The sequence below is a fragment of the Salmo salar genome, chromosome ssa11 (genome assembly GCF_905237065.1).
Source record: "Salmo salar chromosome ssa11, Ssal_v3.1, whole genome shotgun sequence".
NCBI lineage: Eukaryota > Metazoa > Chordata > Actinopteri > Salmoniformes > Salmonidae > Salmo > Salmo salar.
In genome coordinates this window covers 52977528-52998811 of record NC_059452.1, presented here as the reverse complement: position 1 = coordinate 52998811, position 21284 = coordinate 52977528, and the positions used below count along the sequence as shown (strand labels likewise).

General features: G+C 45.8%; 1 protein-coding gene across 1 annotated transcript in view; it reads left to right on the top strand.

Annotated features, from left to right (window-relative positions):
• LOC106594058 (puratrophin-1) overlaps positions 1 to 21284 on the top strand; it is a 188906-nt gene that overhangs the window by 77590 nt on the left and 90032 nt on the right. Inside the window, exons 9-11 of the mRNA XM_045689763.1 lie at positions 6517 to 6655; positions 8642 to 8764; positions 10441 to 10632. Of these exons, the coding sequence (XP_045545719.1) occupies positions 6517 to 6655; positions 8642 to 8764; positions 10441 to 10632 (454 nt within the window). The remainder of the gene's footprint in view (positions 1 to 6516; positions 6656 to 8641; positions 8765 to 10440; positions 10633 to 21284) is intronic.

Here is a 21284-nt window from a genome sequence, read left to right as displayed (position 1 = left end):
GTGTGCGTGCGTTAAAGTACCAAATGCTGCCCGCGGCCAGTGACGGACTTCTACGTCACAAGGTGTTATAATATCTACTGTAGTTATAGGTGTTATAATATCTACTGTAGTTATAGGCCTGTGTTATAATATCTACTGTAGTTATAGGCCTGTGTTATAATATCTACTGTAGTTATAGGCCTGTGTTATAATATCTACTGTTGTTATAGGTGTTATAATATCTACTGTAGTTATAGGTGTTATAATATCTACTGTAGTTATAGGCCTGTGTTATAATATCTACTGTTGTTATAGGTGTTATAATATCTACTGTAGTTATAGGCCTGTGTTATAATATCTACTGTAGTTATAGGTGTTATAATATCTACTGTAGTTATAGGTGTTATAATATCTACTGTAGTTATAGGTGTTATAATATCTTCTGTATTTATAGGCCTGTGTTATAATATCTTCTGTAGTTATAGGTGTTATAATATCTACTGTAGTTATAGGTGTTATAATATCTACTGTAGTTATAGGCCTGTGTTATAATATCTACTGTAGTTATAGGCCTGTGTTATAATATCTACTGTAGTTATAGGCCTGTGTTATAATATCTACTGTAGTTATAGGTGTTATAATATCTACTGTAGTTATAGGTGTTATAATATCTACTGTAGTTATAGGCCTGTGTTATAATATCTTCTGTAGTTATAGGTGTTATAATATCTACTGTAGTTATAGCCCTGTGTTATAATATCTACTGTAGTTATAGGTATTATAATATCTACTGTAGTTATAGGTGTTATAATATCTACTGTAGTTATAGGCCTGTGTTATAATATATACTGTAGTTATAGGTGTTATAATATCTACTGTAGTTATAGGCCTGTGTTATAATATCTACTGTAGTTAAAGGTGTTATAATATCTACTGTAGTTATAGGTGTTATAATATCTACTGTAGTTATAGGCCTGTGTTATAATATCTACTGTAGTTATAGGTGTTATAATATCTACTGTAGTTATAGGCCTGTGTTATAATATCTACTGTTGTTATAGGTGTTATAATATCTACTGTAGTTATAGGCCTGTGTTATAATATCTACTGTAGTTATAGGTGTTATAATATCTACTGTAGTTATAGGTGTTATAATATCTACTGTAGTTATAGGCCTGTGTTATAATATCTACTGTAGTTATAGGCCTGTGTTATAATATCTACTGTTGTTATAGGTGTTATAATATCTACTGTAGTTATAGGTGTTATAATATCTACTGTAGTTATAGGTGTGTAACGATCGTCATCGGGTGACGAGGAAGCGGACCAAAACGCAGCTGGGAGCGAACACATGTTTATTCTTTTACACTGAAATAAACACATACACAAAATCAAGAAAATGCCGATACGTTAGCTGCTCAAAATCAAAGAGACAACACCCCACAAACAGCGTGGGGGAAAGAGGAACTTAAATGTGATCCCAATCAGAGACAACTAGCGACAGCTGTCTCTGATTGGGAATCGACAGAACCCAACATAGAAATAACCCACATAGATCTAACACAAGGCTATAACGCTAACATAGACAACAAACCAAGGAAAAATACCCAACATGACACACCCTGACCCAAAATACCCGAGTTCACCTGGTCAGGGCGTGACAAGGTGTTATTATATCTACTGTAGTTGTAGGTGTCTGTTCTATCAGGCCCCATGTCGTAGCTGTATTATAACACACTAGTGAACCATTGATCCCCTACTGAGGAGACACACAGAGATCCAGACTCATTTTTTACCATTGATCCTCCAGCAGCAGTCTGACGGGACCCCTCACAGTGGGTGTTTCTGCACCTTGCATTGTTTATGATTTTCCACAGTCTCCATTTTGAGGCTGTGAACATCTCCCACCCTCCCTGGCCCAGCCTATCAGATCCCACAGCCAGACCAAGGTGCCTTCCTAACCCCATCCTTCCCTTTTCCTGGACAAAGCCATAATGATTGACAGCCTGGTCCAGTCAGCATGCCGCCATACATTAGCATGACAACAGAACCCCTGCCGGGCCAGCCTGTTGCTAGGGAAGCACCACACTGGTTCTACCGTTGCTTGGACGACGTGACAGTCAAGTCACTCTACACCGATTCAGTGGTGAAGTCTGACTGGGACGACTGCTGATTCTGTAGTTGTGTTGTGCGTTTCCTGTCTCTGCCAGCAGGGGGCAGACTTAGTGTGTTCAGGAAGGAGAGGGGGGATACCTGGTCAGGTGTATAACTGAATGCATTCAACTGAAATGTCATTATTCAACTGGGCTGCCATAATCCACATCCACGTCTTCGGCGCCCAGGTAACAGTGGGTTAACTGCCTTGTTCAGGGGAACAGTGGGTTAACCTCCTTGTTCAGGGGAGCAGTGGGTTAACTGCCTTGTTCAGGGGAACAGTGGGTTAACTGCCTTGTTCAGGGGAACAGTGGGTTAACTGCCTTGTTCAGGGGAACAGTGGGTTAACTGCCTCGTTCAGGGGAACAGTGGGTTAACTGCCTCGTTCAGGGGAACAGTGGGTTAACTGCCTTGTTCAGGGGAACAGTGGGTTAACTGCCTCGTTCAGGGGAACAGTGGGTTAACTGCCTTGTTCAGGGGAGCAGTGGGTTAACTGCCTTGTTCAGGGTAACAGTGGGTTAACTGCCTTGCTCAGGGGCAGAACGACAGATTTTTACTTTACTTCGGGGACTCGATCCAGCAACCCAGCAACCTTTACGGTTACTGGTCCAACGCTCTAACCACTAGGCTACCTTTTTTTTATTTATTTCACCTTTATTTAACCAGGTAGGCAAATTGAGAACAAGTTCTCATTTACAATTGCGACCTGGCCAAGATAAAGCAAAGCAGTTCGACAACATACAAAAACACAGAGTTACACATGGAGTAAAACAACATACAATCAATGATACAGTAGAAAAAAATAAGACTATATACAGTGTGAGCAAATGATGTGAGATAAGGGAGGTAAAGGCAAAAAAAGGCCATGGTGGCAAAGTAAATAAAGTATAGCAAGTAAAACACTGGAATGGTAGATTTGTAATTTGAAGAAAGTTCAAAGTTCAAATATAAATAATATGGTGCAAAGGAGCAAAATAATAAATAAAATAAATAAATACAGTAGGGGAAGAGGTAGTAGTTTGGGCTAAATTATAGATGGGCTATGTACAGGTGCAGTGATCTGGGAGCTGCTCTGACAGCTGGTGCTTAAAGCTAGTGAGGGAGATAAGTGTTTCCAGTTTCAGAGATTTTTGTAGTTCGTTCCAGTCATTGGCAGCAGAGAACTGGAAGGAGAGACGACCAAAGGAGGAGTTGGCTTTGGGGGTGACCAGAGAGATATACCTGCTGGAGCGCGTGCTACAGGTGGGTGCTGCTATGGTGACCAGTGAGCGGAGATAAGGGGGGGCTTTACCTAGCAGGGTCTTGTAGATGACCTGGAGCCAATGTGTTTGGCGACGATTATGAAGCGAAGGCCAGCCAACGAGAGCGTACAGGTCGCAGTGGTGGGTAGTATATGGGGCTTTGGTGACAAAACGGATGGCACTGTGATAGACTGCATCCAGTTTGTTGAGTAGGGTATTGGAGGCTATTTTGTAAATGACATCGCCGAAGTCAAGGAATGGTAGGATGGTCAGTTTTACGAGGGTATGTTTGGCAGCATGAGTGAAGGATGCTTTGTTGCGAAATAGGAAGCCAATTCTAGATTTAACTTTGGATTGGAGATGTTTGATGTGAGTCTGGAAGGAGAGTTTACAGTCTAACCAGACACCTAGGTATTTGTAGTTGTCCACATATTCTAAGTCAGAACCGTCCAGAGTAGTGATGCTGGACAGGCGGGCAGGTGCAGGCAGCGATCGGTTGAAGAGCATGCATTTAGTTTTACTTGTATTTAGGAGCAGTTGGAGACCACGGAAGGAGAGTTGTATGGCATTGAAGCTTGTCGTGGTTACTGGCCCAACACTCTAACCACTAGGCTACCTGCTGGTTACTGGCCCAACGCTCTAACCACTAGACTACCTGCTGGTTACTGGTCCAACGACCTAACCACTGGGTTACCTGCTGGTTACTGGCCCAACGCTCTAACCACTAGGCTACCTGCTGGTTACTGGCCCAACGCTCTAATCACTAGGTTACCTGCTGGTTACTGGCCCAACGCTCTAACCACTAGGTTACCTGCTGGTTACTGGCCCAACGCTCTAACCACTAGGTTACCTGCTGGTTACTGGCCCAGCGCTCTAACCACTAGGCTACCTGCTGGTTACTGGCCCAACGCTCTAATCACTAGGTTACCTGCTGGTTACTGGCCCAACGCTCTAACCACTAGGTTACCTGCTGGTTACTGGCCCAACGCTCTAACCACTTGGCTACCTGCAGCGTATGTGAGTTTGTCTAACTGGTGTGTGTGTGTGTGTGAGTTGGTCTAACTGGTGTGTGTGTGTGTTGGTCTAACTGGTGTGTGTGAGTGTGAGTTGGTCTAACTGGTGTGTGTGTGTGTGAGTTGGTCTAACTGGTGTGTGTGTGTGTGTGTGTGAGTTGGTCTAACTGGTGTGTGTGTGTGTGAGTTGGTCTAACTGGTGTGTGTGTGAGTTGGTCTAACTGGTGTGTGCGTGTGTGTGTGAGTTGGTCTAACTGGTGTGTGTGTGTGTGTGTGTGAGTTGGTCTAACTGGTGTGTGTGTGTGTGTGTGTGTGAGTTGGTCTAACTGGTGTGTGCGTGTGTGTGTGAGTTGGTCTAACTGGTGTGTGTGTGTGTGTGTGTGTGAGTTGGTCTAACTGGTGTGTGTGTGTGTGTGTGTGTGAGTTGGTCTAACTGGTGTGTGTGTGAGTTGGTCTAACTGGTGTGTGTCTGAGTTGGTCTAACTGGTGTGTGTGTGTGTGAGTTGGTCTAACTGGTGTGTGTGTGTGTGAGTTGGTCTAACTGGTGTGTGTGTGTGTGAGTTGGTTTAACTGGTGTGTGTATGAGTTGGTTTAACTGGTGTGTGTGAGTTGGTCTAACTGGTGTGTGTGTGAGTTGGTCTAACTGGTGTGTGTGTGAGTTGGTCTAACTGGTGTGTGTGAGTTGGTCTAACTGGTGTGTGTGAGTTGGTCTAACTGGTGTGTGTGTGTGTGAGTTGGTCTAACTGGTGTGTGTGTGTTGGTCTAACTGGTGTGTGTGTGAGTTGGTCTAACTGGTGTGTGTGAGTTGGTCTAACTGGTGTGTGTGTGAGTTGGTCTAACTGGTGTGTGTGTGTGTGAGTTGGTCTAACTGGTGTGTGTGAGTTGGTCTAACTGGTGTGTGTGTGTGTGTGTGTTGGTCTAACTGGTGTGTGTGTGTGAGTTGGTCTAACTGGTGTGTGTGTGTGTGAGTTGGTCTAACTGGTGTGTGTGTCTGAGTTGGTCTAACTGTTGTGTGTGAGTTGGTCTAACTGGTGTGTGTGTGAGTTGGTCTAACTGGTGTGTGTGTGTGAGTTGGTCTAACTGGTGTGTGTGTGAGTTGGTCTAACTGGTGTGTGTGTCTGAGTTGGTCTAACTGGTGTGTGTGTGTGAGTTGGTCTAACTGGTGTGTGTGTGTGTGTGAGTTAGTCTAACTGGTGTGTGTGTGTGTGAGTTGGTCTAACTGGTGTGTGTGTCTGAGTTGGTCTAACTGGTGTGTGTGTGTGAGTTGGTCTAACTGGTGTGTGTGTGTGTGTGTGAGTTGGTCTAACTGGTGTGTGTGTGAGTTGGTGTAACTGGTGTGTGTGAGTTGGTGTAACTGGTGTGTGTGAGTTGGTGTAACTGTAGGGGAAACAGAGTGTACAGTATAAGGTGAGGACAATGCAGTGTAGTGTAATACTGGACTACAGTAGAGCTTGCTAGAGGCTATGAAGTCATGTTGTACTCATCCACCCGGCCTTCAGCCCAGGCTTCCCTCACAATGTCCTCAGTCAGTGTCTGCTGCTGCGGCCCTGAGCTAATGCTTCCTTAACAACAGATACACACAACGGACAAGGAAGCAGACAGACACGGTAGAGTACACACACACACACTCTGCTCTGTCACTCAAACCAGCTCATCCAATGAAAACTCTTATCTCTCATCCCTCAACTCAATCAGCACATCCACACCCCCCCATGTCAATCAATTCAACTGGTGATCCAATGAGATGTCATCCTGCTCTGCCAGTCCATGTCAGTGATAACCTCAGTGTTCAGTAGTACCACAGACTGGTTCTGTCTGTCGTCAACTAAAGACAGCACACAGTGGGTTGGAAAGATTAACTTTTCTTCAGAGAGGGACGGTCAACAATACACTCAGGTCTTTCTTCTACAGTTAAAACATCAGAAGTTTGATTGTGGTGAAAGATAGTCCTCTGAGTCAAGACAGTCTTTCCTAGCTGAAAGTGTTCTGTTTCTACTGTGCAAAGAAAGAGGGAAAAGTTGTATTGGACTGAGGAACGACCGTACTGTCTTCTATCGGAGCCTCTCTCTATGCTGCTGGAAGTCTAAAGGACTGTATCTCTCTCTCTCTCTCTCTCTGTGTCCCTCCAGAGATGCCGTAGAGGTTGTGGCTGGTCTGTATGATCATGTGGATGAGCTGGTTCACAAGCTGGTGATGCTGTCCAACCAACGCACTCAGGAACTGGACTTTATCATGGAGTTCAAGAGGCTGGAGCTGGGATTCAAGGAGGTGAGAGGAGCTGGGGTATAGGGCTGGGGTATAGGGCTGGGGAATAGGGCTGGGGTATAGGGCTGGGGTATAGGGCTGGGGTATAGGGCTGGGGTATAGGGCTGGGGTATAGGGCTGGGGAATAGGGCTGGGGTATAGGGCTGTGGTATAGGGCTGGGGTATAGGGCTATGGTATAAGGCTGGGGTATAGGGCTGGGGTATAGTGCTGGAGCTGGGATTCAAGGAGGTGAGAGGGGCTGGGGTATAGGGCTGGGGTATAGGGCTGGAGCAGGGATTCAAGGAGGTGAGAGGAGCTGGGGTATAGGGCTGGGGTATAGGGCTGAAACAGGGATTCAGGGAGGTGAGGGGGGCTGTTATAGGGACAGGATATAGGGGCTGGTTATAGGGGCTGGTTATAGGGGCTGGGGATAGGGGCTGATTATAGGGGCTGGTTATAGGGGCTGGGGATAGGGTCTGGTTATAGGGGCTGGGGCTGGTTATAGGTTCTGGGGGATAGGGGCTGGTTATAGGGGCTGGGGCTGGTTATAGGGGCTGGGGGATAGGGGCTAGTTATAGGGGCTGGTTATAGGGGCTGGTTATAGGGGCTGGGGGCTGGTTATAGGGGCTGGGGATAGGGACGGGGTGGGGGCTGGGGGCTGGTTATAGGGGCTGGTTATAGGGGCTGGGGGATGGTTATAGGGGCTGGTTATAGGGGCTGGGGATAGGGGCTGGTTATAGGGACTGGTTATAGTGATAGGGGCTGGTTATAGGGATAGGGGCTGGTTATAGGGGCTGGGTATAGGGGCTGGTTATAGGGGCTGGGAGCTGGGGATAGGGGCTGGTTATAGGGTCTGGGGCTGGTTATAGGGATAGGGGTGGTTATAGGGGCTGGTTATAGGGGCTGGGTATAGGGGCTGGGTATAGGGGCTGGGGATAGGGGCTGGGGATAGGGGCTGGTTATAGGGATAGGGGCTGGTTATAGGGGCTGGGGATAGGGGCTGGATATAGGGATAGGGGCTGGTTATAGGGGCTGGTTATAGGGGCTGGGACTGGAGTTTACCATGGTTCAGGAACCTGGAGAGGGATTCAAGGAGGTACTGTACATAACAGCTTATAACTCAGCTATGATGCATTATAGCAGAGTATTCCAAACTAGGGGTCCTGATATGAAAATGGGGTCAGGAGAAAAAACTAAACGTTGCGTTTGGTTGGTTGAACCGGGATAACATCGGTAACCTCCGGTAGCCTCTAGATGAGGTTCTAGTAAACAGAGAGTTGGTTCGTAGAACTGGGGTCACATCGGTAACCTCCGGTAGCCTCTAGATGAGGTTCTAGTAAACAGAGAGGCTCTATCTTGTCAAACGTTTAAAATCAAATAACATTGTATTGGTCACATACACGTGATTAGCAGATGATATTGCGAGTGTAGTGAAATGCTTGTGTTTCTAGCTCCGACAGTACAGTAATATCTAACTAGTAATATCTAACAGTTTGACAACATAAACCGCAAAATAACACATAAATCTAAGTAGGAATGAATTAAGACTTTATACATATGGATGAGCGATGTCAGAGCAGAACGGACTGAGATACAGTAGAATAGTATAGAAAAACAGTATATACATAATGACTTAAAGGTGCAATGTGCAGAAATTGCTCCGCCATTTCCTGGTTGATAAAACACTAAACAAGTCTAGTGTAGAGAATCACTGTACCATCTAAACCGCTGTGGAATATATTTTCTATAAACCATAAACGTTGGCCGTTGATTATAGAGCTTTGTTTTACATGATGGGGGGTCGCCACGTTTATTTATTTATCAAAATGGAGTCACGGGGCAGAAAAGGTTTTGGGAACCCCTGATTACAAGCATCAACTGTACATTAGGAGGCTGTCATAGATTTACAGTTATTGTCATTCTGTGTGTGTGTGTGTGTGTGTGTGTGTGTGTGTGTGTGTGTGTGTGTGTGTGTGTGTGTGTGTGTGTGTGTGTGTGTGTGTGTGTAGGTGAGTGACTGGATTGAGGAGGTAGGAGAGAGGCGTCTGAGAACACTCGGAGAGCTGGAGGATTCTCTGGAGCAGCTGCACAGCAAACAGACCCTCTTCAGAGACTTCTACACTGCTGCTTACGTAGGTACCTCTGGCTGACTGGCTGGCTGACTGACTGGCTGACTGGCTGACTGACTGGCTGACTGGCTGGCTGTCCTTCTACACTGCTGCTTACGTAGGTACCTCTGACTGACTGACTGGCTGACTGGCTGACTGGCTGGCTGTCCTTCTACACTGCTGCTTACGTAGGTACCTCTGACTGACTGACTGGCTGACTGGCTGGCTGTCCTTCTACACTGCTGCTTACGTAGGTACCTCTGGCTGACTGGCTGGCTGACTGGCTGTCTGTCTACACTGCTGCTTACATAGGTACCTCTGTCTGTCTGTCTGTCTGTCTGTCTGTCTGTCTGTCTGTCTGTCTGTCTGTCTGTCTGTCTGTCTGTCTGTCTGTCTGTCTGTCTGTCTGTCTGTCTGTCTGTCTGTCTGTCTGTCTGTCTGTCTGTCTGTCTGTCTGACTGACTGACATCCACGGTTACATGTCATGAGCCAGTATCACTTCATAATGTGGGCTATGGGATCGTGCACAGACGCAATGCACACAACAGTAAACACTTCCTCCATGCTAGCTAACAACCACATTATAATGTCAATACTAGCTAGTATTATATCATTAAATCACAATGGATTAGTTTCCATGAAACAGCGGGCTAGCATAGCTAGCTAGCTATGTTGTGCTAGCTAGCGAATATGCTAACGTTAGTTAGCTAAACATGTGGCTATGGGCTGCCACTGGCAGTATGGGATCATGGAGAGTGAATTCATTTGTTTTTTTAGTTATCTAGCTGTGGGATCTGGCTATTATCTACAGGGGCTTTATACAAAATATCAACATTAGCGTAGCTAGCTAGATAGCTAGCTAACATTGGAATCAAGACCATAAACTAAGCAAATAACACAGACATGCATTGCCAAACAACACTACTGCCACCTTCTGGTTTGGAGTATTTTAACAAGGCTGAGTGGCTGGAGACTTCAAGGTCTTTGCTGTGTGAAAACCGGGGTGTGTGGGTGGGTGGGTGGGTGGGTGGGTGGGTGTGTGTGTGTGTGTGTGTGTGTGTGTGTGTGTGTGTGTGTGTGTGTGTGTGTGTGTGTGTGTGTGTGTGTGTGGGGGTGGGTGGGTGGGTGTGTGTGTGTGTGTGTGTGAGCTATAAAAGTTACTGTCTGTTCTGTCTTATAGGAACACTGTAAGGGTTAGAGTTGACTGTATATTCATCCTGTCTATAGGAACACTGTAAGGGTTAGAGTTGACTGTATATTCATCCTGTCCTATAGGAACACTGTAAGGGTTAGAGTTGACTGTATATTCATCCTGTCTTCAGGAACACTGTAAGGGTTAGAGTTGACTGTATATTCATCCTGTCTATAGGAACACTGTAAGGGTTAGAGTTGACTGTATATTCATCCTGTCCTATAGGAACACTGTAAGGGTTAGAGTTGACTGTATATTCATCCTGTCTATAGGAACACTGTAAGGGTTAGAGTTGACTGTATATTCATCCTGTCTATAGGAACACTGTAAGGGTTAGAGTTGACTGTATATTCATCCTGTCCTATAGGAACACTGTAAGGGTTAGAGTTGACTGTATATTCATCCTGTCTATAGGAACACTGTAAGGGTTAGAGTTGACTGTATATTCATCCTGTCTTCAGGAACACTGTAAGGGTTAGAGTTGACTGTATATTCATCCTGTCTTCAGGAACACTGTAAGGGAGGTGAGGCGCTGCTGAAACGTCTAGAACGCTGGGAAGACTTGTCGTCAGCCGAGTTGCAGTTGTACGAGGTCAAAGTTCGATCCTTCTGGGTCCACCTGCACGACTTCTCCCAGAGGGTAGAAAACACCAAGACCAACATCGACAAGACCGTACGTCTCTATGAGTTCTTCGACAAGGTAAGAGGAACTACTCGCTCTCTTTCTCTCTCTCTCTCCCTCTGTATCTCTCTCATTCTCTCACTCTCACTCACCCTCTCTCTCTATGTCTCTCTCTCCTTCTCTCACCCCCTCTTTCTCTCTCTGTCTCAGGCTCTCTTTACTGCCTCAGCATCATTCACAAGACTCGGTGTGGCACATGCTATTTCGAATAGCTTTGTTTGAATGTTCTTCCTGCAGAATGAAACATTTCTTGCAGTAATATGATACACCAAATGTACATTTTGATTCGGGAACAGAAGTGGAGAAATATGGTTTCTTTATTTCAGCATCTTGAGAGAATGCGAATGTGTAGTTAGGGACCGTCTGTAAAGGTGCTATCTTTATCAGCATCTAGAGAGAATTTGAATGTGTAGTTAGAGACTGTCTGTAAAGGTACCCTCTTTATCAGCATCTAGAGAGAATGTGAATGTGTAGTTAGGGACCGTCTGTAAAGGTGCTATCTTTATCAGCATCTAGAGAGAATGTGAATGTGCAGTTAGGGACCGTCTGTAAAGGTGCTATCTTTATCAGCATCTAGAGAGAATGTGAATGTGCAGTTAGGGACCGTCCGTAAAGGTGCCCTCTTTATCAGCATCTAGAGAGAATGTGAATGTGCAGTTAGGGACTGTCTGTAAAGGTGCCCTCTTTATCAGCATCTAGAGAGAATGTGAATGTGTAGTTAGGGACCGTCTGTAAAGGTGCCCTCTTTATCAGCATCTAGAGAGAATGTGAATTTAAAGTTAGGGACCGTCTGTAAAGGTGCTATCTTTATCAGCATCTAGAGAGAATGTGAATTTAAAGTTAGGGACCATCTGTAAAGGTACTATCTTTATCAGCATCTAGAGAGAATGTGGATGTGTAGTTAGGGACCATCTGTAAAGGTACTATCTTTATCAGCATCTAGAGAGAATGTGAATGTGTAGTTAGGGACCGTCTGTAAAGGTGTTATCTTTATCAGCATTTAGAGAGAATGTGAATTTAAAGTTAGGGACCGTCTGTAAAGGTGCTATCTTTATCAGCATCATAAAAGCTGATAGTATTTCAACCACATAAAATATGCATCCAAGTTGAACTGAAATCTTATCAGAAACATGTTGGGTCGTTTTTCACAGCTTTCTATTTTCCTTTCAACGGGTCAAACTGATGCAGAAAATAATTTCCCGTCATTTATTTTTATTGCATTTTCTCCTTGGTCCCTAAAAATCTTTTTGTTCCTTAATGGAGTGGAGATGACAGAGAGAACTTGACCGATGTCAACTAGATTCATTCATTCTATCACTTCATAACATTATTCTGTTGAGCAATATGGTTTATTTAGTCTTCTAGGGCAACGAGTAATGACAGAAGAGAAGCTGCGTCTATCTAATTATAGACAAGTTGACTAACTAATAGCCTTCCACCAAAATGACAGAAATTATAAGCAGAAGTCGGCCCCCTAAAAAATCCTGCACCCTGTCCAAAAGTCTTTCTGCTGTCTCTGACTGTACCCTACAATGCATCTTCCTAGCTATTTCACTTTATCACATATAGTCGGGTGGTTACGGATGGGTTGTTGGTAATTGTGGGTCGGTGCGGGTGAACAAACAGCTGACCACGCACCTCTAGTGTGTGTGTGTGTGTGTGTGTGTGTGTGTGTGTGTGTGTGTGTGTGTGTGTGTCTTAAAGCAGTGCCAGGAGGGACTGTAGACACACTGTGTTACAGAGAGCTCTCTCAGTGACCTGTGACTTCATTGCCTTGACAATCAATTGTCTCTCACCACAGCCATACACACAGAGACACGCACATTTGTGTATGTGCGTGTGTGTGTGAGGTCACGACATTGTCAGTCACTTCCTTGTCTCAGTCAGATCTTAGACAAGGCATACTGTAAGCTCTGAGCTACTGTAGAGACAGAACAGTATCTTAGATAAGGCATACTGTAAGCTCTGAGCTGCTGTAGAGACAGAACAGTATCTTAGACAAGGCATACTGTAAGCTCTGAGCTGCTGTAGAGACAGAACAGTATCTTAGATAAGACATACTGTAAGCTCTGAGCTACTGTAGAGACAGAACAGTATCTTAGACAAGGCATACTGTAAGCTCTGAGCTGCTGTAGAGACAGAACAGTATCTTAGATAAGGCATACTGTAAGCTCTGAGCTACTGTAGAGACAGAACAGTATCTTAGACAAGGCATACTGTAAGCTCTGAGCTGCTGTAGAGACAGAACAGTATCTTAGATAAGGCATACTGTAAGCTCTGAGCTACTGTAGAGACTTAGACAGAACAGTATCTTAGATAATGCATACTGTAAGCTCTGAGCTACTGTAGAGACAGAACAGTATCTTAGACAAGGCATACTGTAAGCTCTGAGCTACTGTAGAGACAGAACAGTATCTTAGACAAGGCATACTGTAAGCTCTGAGCTGCTGTAGAGACTTAGACAGAACAGTATCAATAAATCCTGTTAACTAACGTTAACAAACCTCATAAACATTAACCAATAGAGAGTCTTCAATTTAAACTCAGTCTGCTGGAGAAAATGTCTGACTTGACAAACTGCTCCAGGTTTGACTTTGAACTCGGTAAATACTTATGGCATTAACCCGATTGAACCCCTGAACTCTCAGAACGTTGTTTACTTTACAGTAGCCTTCTCATACAGTATAATACTGAGTCAGTTCAACCAAGCTGGTCGTCTGTTGTCTCTCCAGAGCCAATACTGTCAGGACACTAAAATAGCAGCCCTCTATCAATGTTTATCGCTCAGTGCCCAGTCGGCCAGTCAGTCGGCCAGTCAGGCAGCCAGTAAGTCAGCCAGGCAGCCAGCCAGCCAGCCAGCCAGCCATCAGGCAGCCAGCCAGGCAGCCAGCCAGGCAGGCAGTCAGCCAGGCAGCCAGCCAGCCAGTAAGTCAGGCAGCCAGCCAGGCAGCCAGGCACCCAGCCAGCCAGCCAGTCAGTCAGTCAGTAAGTCAGCCAGCCAGCTAGCCAGTCAGTCAGTAAGTCACCCAGTCACCCAGTCACCCCTTCATTCACAGCTGCTAACTACAACTACATTCTCCACCAGTCTCCATGGCTGTGTCCCAAATGGCACCCTGTTCCCTATAGGTCTCTGGTGAAAAGTACTGCACTATATAGGGAATAGGGTGCTATATGGGATGATATCTCTCCCTCTGCAGACAGACAGTCCCTCTCTCTCTCAGGGTGAGCAGCCATGGTTACAGCCCACAACAGTTGTCCTCCCTACAGAATGATCAGTATCACATTTAGTAATGAGCATCATCCTAGCACCCCTCCCACCTTGTTCTCCCCCTCTCTCTTCCTCCCCTTAAACCACGGCAGAGTGACCCCAGTGGGGGTGTCGGCAGAGCTACACTATCTCCTACCATCTGTTGACATATTGGGCTGCTAGCTGTTAGCTGTGTTAATGTGAATCATATTGAGCTGTTAGCTGTGTTAATGTGAATCATATTGAGCTGTTAGCTGTGTTAATGTGAATCATATTGAGCTGTTAGCTGTTAGCTGTTTTAATGTGAATCATATTGAGCTGTTAGCTGTTAGCTGTGTTAATGTTAATCATATTGCGCTGTTAGCTGTGTTAATGTGAATCATATTGAGCTGTTAGCTGTGTTAATGTGAATCATATTGAGCTGTTAGCTGTGTTAATGTGAATCATATTGAGCTGTTAGCTGTTTTAATGTGAATCATATTGAGATGTTAGCTGTGTTAATGTGAATCATATTGAGCTGTTAGCTGTGTTAATGTGCATCATATTGAGCTGTTAGCTGTGTTAATGTGAATCATATTGAGCTGTTAGCTGTTAGCTGTTTTAATGTGAATCATATTGAGCTGTTAGCTGTGTTAATGTGCATCATCTAGCTCTTATCACTAGCTCTGATCACTTATTCAGTTACAGTACAAAGAGAATGGTGTGGATAATGGCTTCCCACGGGGGGACCAGTACGGAGAAAAAAAATGTATGAAATGTCTGGATAAGAGCGTCTGCTAAATGACAAAAATGTAAAAAATGTAAAAAAATATTGAGCTGTTAGCTGTGTTAATGTGAATCATATTGAGCTGTTAGCTGTTAGCTGTTTTAATGTGAATCATATTGAGCTGTTAGCTGTGTTAATGTGAATCATATTGAGCTGTTAGCTGTGTTAATGTGAATCATATTGAGCTGTTAGCTGTTAGCTGTTTTAATGTGAATCATATTGAGCTGTTAGCTGTGTTAATGTGTATTATATTGAGCTGTTAGCTGTGTTAATGTGAATTATATTGAGCTGTTAGCTGTGTTAATGTGAATCATATTGAGCTGTTAGCTGTGTTAATGTGCATCATATTGAGCTGTTAGCTGTGTTAATAATGTGAATCATATTGAGCTGTTAGCTGTGTTAATGTGAATCATATTGAGCTGTTAGCTGTGTTAATGTGAATCATATTGAGCTGTTAGCTGTGTTAATGTGAATCATATTGAGCTGTTAGCTGTGTTAATGTGAATCATATTGAGCTGTTAGCTGTTAGCTGTGTTAATGTTAATCATATTGAGCTGTTAGCTGTTAGCTGTGTTAATGTAAATCAAAAGACACAGATAGACAACAGGGATATGACACAACACAGAAGGCCTCGTCTTCATGTTGGAACAACACCCATCTCAACCAAACAGCTAGCCCGGTCCCATATCTGATAGGAACGACACCCATCTCACCCAAACAGCTAGCCCGGTCCCAGATCTGATAGGAACAACACCCATCTCACCCAAACAGCTAGCCCGGTCCCAGATCTGATAGGAACAACACCCATCTCACCCAAACAGCTAGCCCAGTCCCAGATCTGATAGGAACGACACCCATCTCACCCAAACAGCTAGCCCGGTCCCAGATCTGATAGGAACGACAACCATCTCACCCAAACAGCTAGCCCGGTCCCAGATCTGATAGGAACGACAACCATCTCACCCAAACAGCTAGCCCGGTCCCAGATCTGATAGGAACGACACCCATCTCACCCAAACAGCTAGCCCGGTCCCAGATCTGATAGGAACAACACCCATCTCACCCAAACAGCTAGCCCGGTCCCAGATCTGATAGGAACAACACCCATCTCACCCAAACAGCTGGCCCGGTCCCAGATCTGATAGGAACAACACCCATCTCACCCAAACAGCTAGCCCGGTCCCAGATCTGATAGGAACAACACCCATCTCTTTCTACTTCAGATCAGCCTGAAGGAAGATGCCTTTTTAACCTGACTGGGTTTGGTATTAACTTCCACTAGCCTGGTCCCAGATCTGTTTTGTCTCTCTCTTTTCCAACTTCATTGCTCATCGTCATGCCAAACAGTCTGACCTCATGCAGCAATCTTCAAATATAAACATTTAATCATTAATGATCTATTTGGCATGATAGTACAGACAAACAGTCCCACAGGCTAGAATTAATACAGACAAACAGTCCCACAGGCTAGAATTAATACAGACAAACAGTCCCACAGGCTAGAATTAGTACAGACAAACAGTCCCACGGGCTAGAATTAGTACAGACAAACAGTCCTCCAGATCAGAGGCAGTAGGGATGACCAGGGATGTTCTCTGTTTAGTGAGTCCTCCAGATCAGAGGCAGTAGGGATGACCAGGGATGTTCTCTGTTTAGTGAGTCCTCCAGATCAGAGGAAGTAGGGATGACCAGGGATGTTCTCTGTTTAGTGAGTCCTCCAGATCAGAGGCAGTAGGGATGACCAGGGATGTTCTCTGTTTAGTGAGTCCACCAGATCAGAGGCAGTAGGGATGACCAGGGATGTTCTCTGTTTAGTGAGTCCTCCAGATCAGAGGCAGTAGGGATGACCAGGGATGTTCTGTTGATAAGTGCGTGAATTGGACCATTTTCCTGTCCTGCTAAACATTCAAAATGTAACGACTACTTTTGGGTGTCAGGTAAAATGTATTCAGTAAAAAGTACATTATTTTATTTAGGAATGTAGTAAAGTAAAAGTTCTCAAAAATATAAATAGTAAAGTAAAGTACACATACCCCCCAAAACTACATACGTAGAACTTCAAAGTATTTTTACTGAAGTACTTTACAGCAGTGTTCTGTCTGTGTGTACTGTGCTCAGCGGAGACTCTGGTAGGAGGCTACCCAAGACCCCTATGTTTCATATTTCACTGTAGACAGTCAAAGTCTGGTCTAAATTAGACATGAATCACTGTAGACAGTCCCAGTCTGGTCTAAATTAAACATAAAGTGCATTCGGAAAGTATTCAGACCCCTTTACTTTTTCCACATTTTGTTACATTACAGCCTTATTCTAAAATTGATTAAATTCATTTTTTTCCTCATTAATCTACACACAATAGAGAAAACAGGTTTTTAGAAATGTCAATAAATGTATTAAAAACTGAAAAACAGATACCTTATTTACATAAGTATTTATTTTTAATACGTTTGTAAACATTTCTTAAAACCTGTTTTCGCTTTGTCATTATGGTGTATTGTGTGTATATTGATGAGGAAAATACATGAATTTAATCAATTTTAGAATAAGGTTGTAACTTAACAAAATGTGGAAAAAGTCAATACTTTCCGAATGCAATGACCCATTTATTGAATTGAAATGAGATTAGGATATGACAGCTTTTTTGTTATCCTCAAGGACAAACAGAAAAGGTCTGGAAGTCTCTCTCACAGCTGTAACAGGAACATAAAGACATGTATTGGACCAAATATAGACATTGTTTGTGTCCACCAACCCCTATGTTCTTCTGTCCCACAGAGTAGGGATGCCAAACAATACCAATCCACATCCACACCACAGCCCTGGGCTCAGACACATATTCCAACCCTTTATTGACATGTCTCTCCCTGTAGTAAACCCCCTACAGCCAAACCGACAGCCAGACAGCCCCATCACAGATCAGGGGAAAGTGACAGTTAGCACTGAGGTGAAGGGAGGAGGTGGGGGGGGGTGTGTTTGTGGCTAAAGGGCAGCTTTACACATCGCGCTAATCATCTCCCATTGAAAGTGCAGCGCTGCACTGACCATTGATTTGTGCTGTGATTGGGATTTGGCCTGGGGGGGGGCGACACAGGATAGGAGACATGGGGTGGGGGTTTGGAGACAGGGGGTAAGGGAGGACAGGGGTGTTTGGGGTATGGGCCAGGGTGCATCGTATGTGGTCTGCCCCCCCCCAGCATGTCACATGCCGGACAGTGACCTCCTTAGGCACCAGATGGTCCCAAAGACAGAGTACAGTGTGTGGGTGTGATGAAGTCTCACATGTCTGAGAGGAATACAAAAGGCTGTGCAAGATCGATCAGTCGTCAGTCCACTGTAGAGATATCAGATCGATCAGTCGTGAGTCCACTGTAGAGATATCAGAACGATCAGTCGTGAGTCCACTGTAGAGATATCAGAACGATCAGTCGTGAGTCCACTGTAGAGATATCAGAACGATCAGTCGTGAGTCCACTGTAGAGATATCAGAACGATCAGTGGTGAGTCCACTGTAGAGATATCAGAACGATCAGTGGTGAGTCCACTGCAGAGATATCAGAGCACAGAGTCTCAATACCCCAGCCTGGCCTCAATACCCCAGCCTCAGCCTGGACTCCATACCCCAGCCTGGCTTCAATACCCCAGCCTGGCCTCAATACCCCAGCCTGGCCTCAATACCACAGTCTGTCCTCAATACCCTAGCCTGTCTCAAAACCACAGTCTGGCCTCAATACCACAGTCTGTGTCTCAATACTCCAGCCTGGCCTCAATACTCCAGCCTGGGCTCAATACCCCCCTCTCAGCCTGGCCTCAATACCCCAGTCTGTCCTCAATACCCTAGCCTGTCTCAATACCACAGTCTGGCCTCAATACCACAGTCTGGCCTCAATACTCCAGCCTGGGCTCAATACCCCCCTCTCAGCCTGGCCTCAATACCCCGCCTGGTCTCAATACTCCAGCCTGGCCTCAATACCCCAGCCTGGCCTCAATACCCCAGCCTGGCCTCAATACCCCAGCCTGCCTCAATACCACAGCCTTTCCTCAAAACCACAGTCTGGGTCTCAATACTCCAGCCTGGCCTCAATACCCCAGTCTCAGCCTGGCTCAATACCCCAGCCTGGGCTCAATACCCCAGCCTGGCCTCAATAGCCCAGCCTAATCTCAATACCTCAGCCTGGCCTCAATACCCCAGCCTGGGCTCAATACTCCAGCCTGGGCTCAATACCCCAGCCTGGCCTCAATACCCCAGCCTGGCCTTAATACCCAGCCTGGCCTCAATACCCCGCCTGGGCTCAATACCCCACCCCCAGCCTGGGCTCAATACCCCAGCCTAGTCTCAATACCCCAGCCTAGTCTGAATACCCCAGCCTGGCCTCAATACCACAGTCTGGCCTCAATACCCCAGCCTTCCTCAATACCACAGTCTGGCCTCAATACCACAGTCTGGGTCTCAATACTCCAGCCTGGCCTCAATACCCCAGCCTGGTCTCAATACCACAGCCTGGCCTCAATACCCCAGCCTGGCCTCAATACCACAGCCTGGCCTCAATACCACAGCCTGGGCTCAATACCCCAGCCGAGTCTCAATACCCCAGCCTAGTCTCAATACCCCAGCCTGGCCTCAATACCACAGTCTGGCCTCAATACCCCAGCCTGCCTCAATACCACAGTCTGGCCTCAATACCACAGTCTGAGCCTCAATACTCCAGCCTGGCCTCAATACCCCAGCCTTGCCTCAATACCCCACCCCCAGCCTGGCCTCAATACCCCAGCCTAGTCTCAATACCCCAGCCTGTCCTCAATACCCCAGCCTTCCTCAATACCACAGTCTGGCCTCAATACCACAGACTGGGTCTCAATACTCCAGCCTGGCCTCAATACCCCACCCTCAGCCTGGTTCCAATACCCCAGCCTGGCCTCAATACCCCAGCCTGGCCTCAATACCCCAGTCTCAGCCTGGTTACAATACCCCAGCCTGGCCTCAATACCCCAGCCTGGCCTCAATACCCCAGCCTGGTCTCAATACCCCAGCAGGATCTCAATACCTCAGCCTGGCCTCAATACCACAGTCTGGGTCTCAATATTCCAGCCTGGCCTCAATACTCCAGCCTGGCCTCAATACTCCAGCCTGGCCTCAATACCCCAGCCTGGCCTCAATACCCCAGCCTGGACTCAATACCCCAGCTTGGCCTCAATACCCCAGCCTGGCTTCAATACCCCACCCCAGCCTGGCCTCAATACCCCAGCCTGGCCTCAATACCCCAGGCTCAGCCTGGTCTCAATACCCCAGCCTGGACTCAATACCCCAGCCTGGTCTCAATACCCCAGCCCGGCCTCAATACCCCACCCCCAGCCTGGGCTCAATACCCCAGCCTGGTCTCAATACCCCAGCCTGGCCTCAATACCCCAGCCTTTGCCTCAATACCCCAGCCTCGCTCTGGGCAAAAATGGTGTTGTCTTGCACATATTTTTCCTCGAACACTGTTTCAGGCTTTGCGTATTGAATTGACAGCTATTAGTGTATGAATGCACTGCCCTCCCTATACGTCAAGCAGTAGGGACTGTCACCCACACAGTAGTCCATGTCAATAGAGCGTCTATTTCCTGGAGGCTTCAGTAGCCGTCGTAGTCCAGTGGGAATGAGGTGAAAGACAGACAGTGTTGGCACAGCCAGGGTTCTCTGTTAAGAGGTCTGAATGAGTTTGGCTCAGGTTGTGGCTGTGTGGCTATGTATTGTCCCTGGCTGTACATTGATGAACAGAGTCTGCATCCCAAATGGGACTATATTTCCTATATAGTGCACTACTTTTGACCAAAGCCCTATGGGAATAGGGTGCCATTTGTGGCCTTGTTCTCCTCCAGAAGGTCTTATTACTAATCACTAAGCAGCCCTAAGCTGCTCTTAACAATGTAACCAGCTAGCAGCTAGCTAGAGCTACCGCCCTGGAGACAAGGCCTGCCGCTAACAATGTAACCAGCTAGCAGCTAGCTAGAACTACCACCCTGGAGACAAGGCCTGCCGCTAACACACAACGCTTACAATGTAACCAGCTAGCAGCTAGCTAGCGCTACCACCCTGGAGACAAGGCCTGCAGCTAACACCCAACGCTTACAATGTAACCAGCTAGCAGCTAGCTAGAGCTACCACCCTGGAGACAAGGCCTGCCACTAACACCCAACGCTTACAATGTAACCAGCTAGCAGCTAGCTAGAGCTACCACCTTGGAGACAAGACTCTTATCTTTACTGTCCTCTGTTCAGTATAGTCACATTGGTAAGACTCTTATCTTTACTGTCCTCTGTTCAGTATAGTCACATTGATGAGACTCTTATCTTTACTGTCCTCTGTTCAGTACAGTCACATTGGTAAGACTCTTATCTTTACTGTCCTCTGTTCAGTATAGTCACATTGGTAAGACTCTTATCTTTACTGTCCTCTGTTCAGTATAGTCACATTGATGAGACTCTTATCTTTACTGTCCTCTGTTCAGTACAGTCACATTGGTAAGACTCTTATCTTTACTGTCCTCTGTTCAGTACAGTCACATTGGTAAGAGTCTTATCTTTACTGTCCTCTGTTCAGTATAGTCACATTGGTAAGACTCTTATCTTTACTGTCTTCTGTTCAGTATAGTCACATTGATGAGACTCTTATCTTTA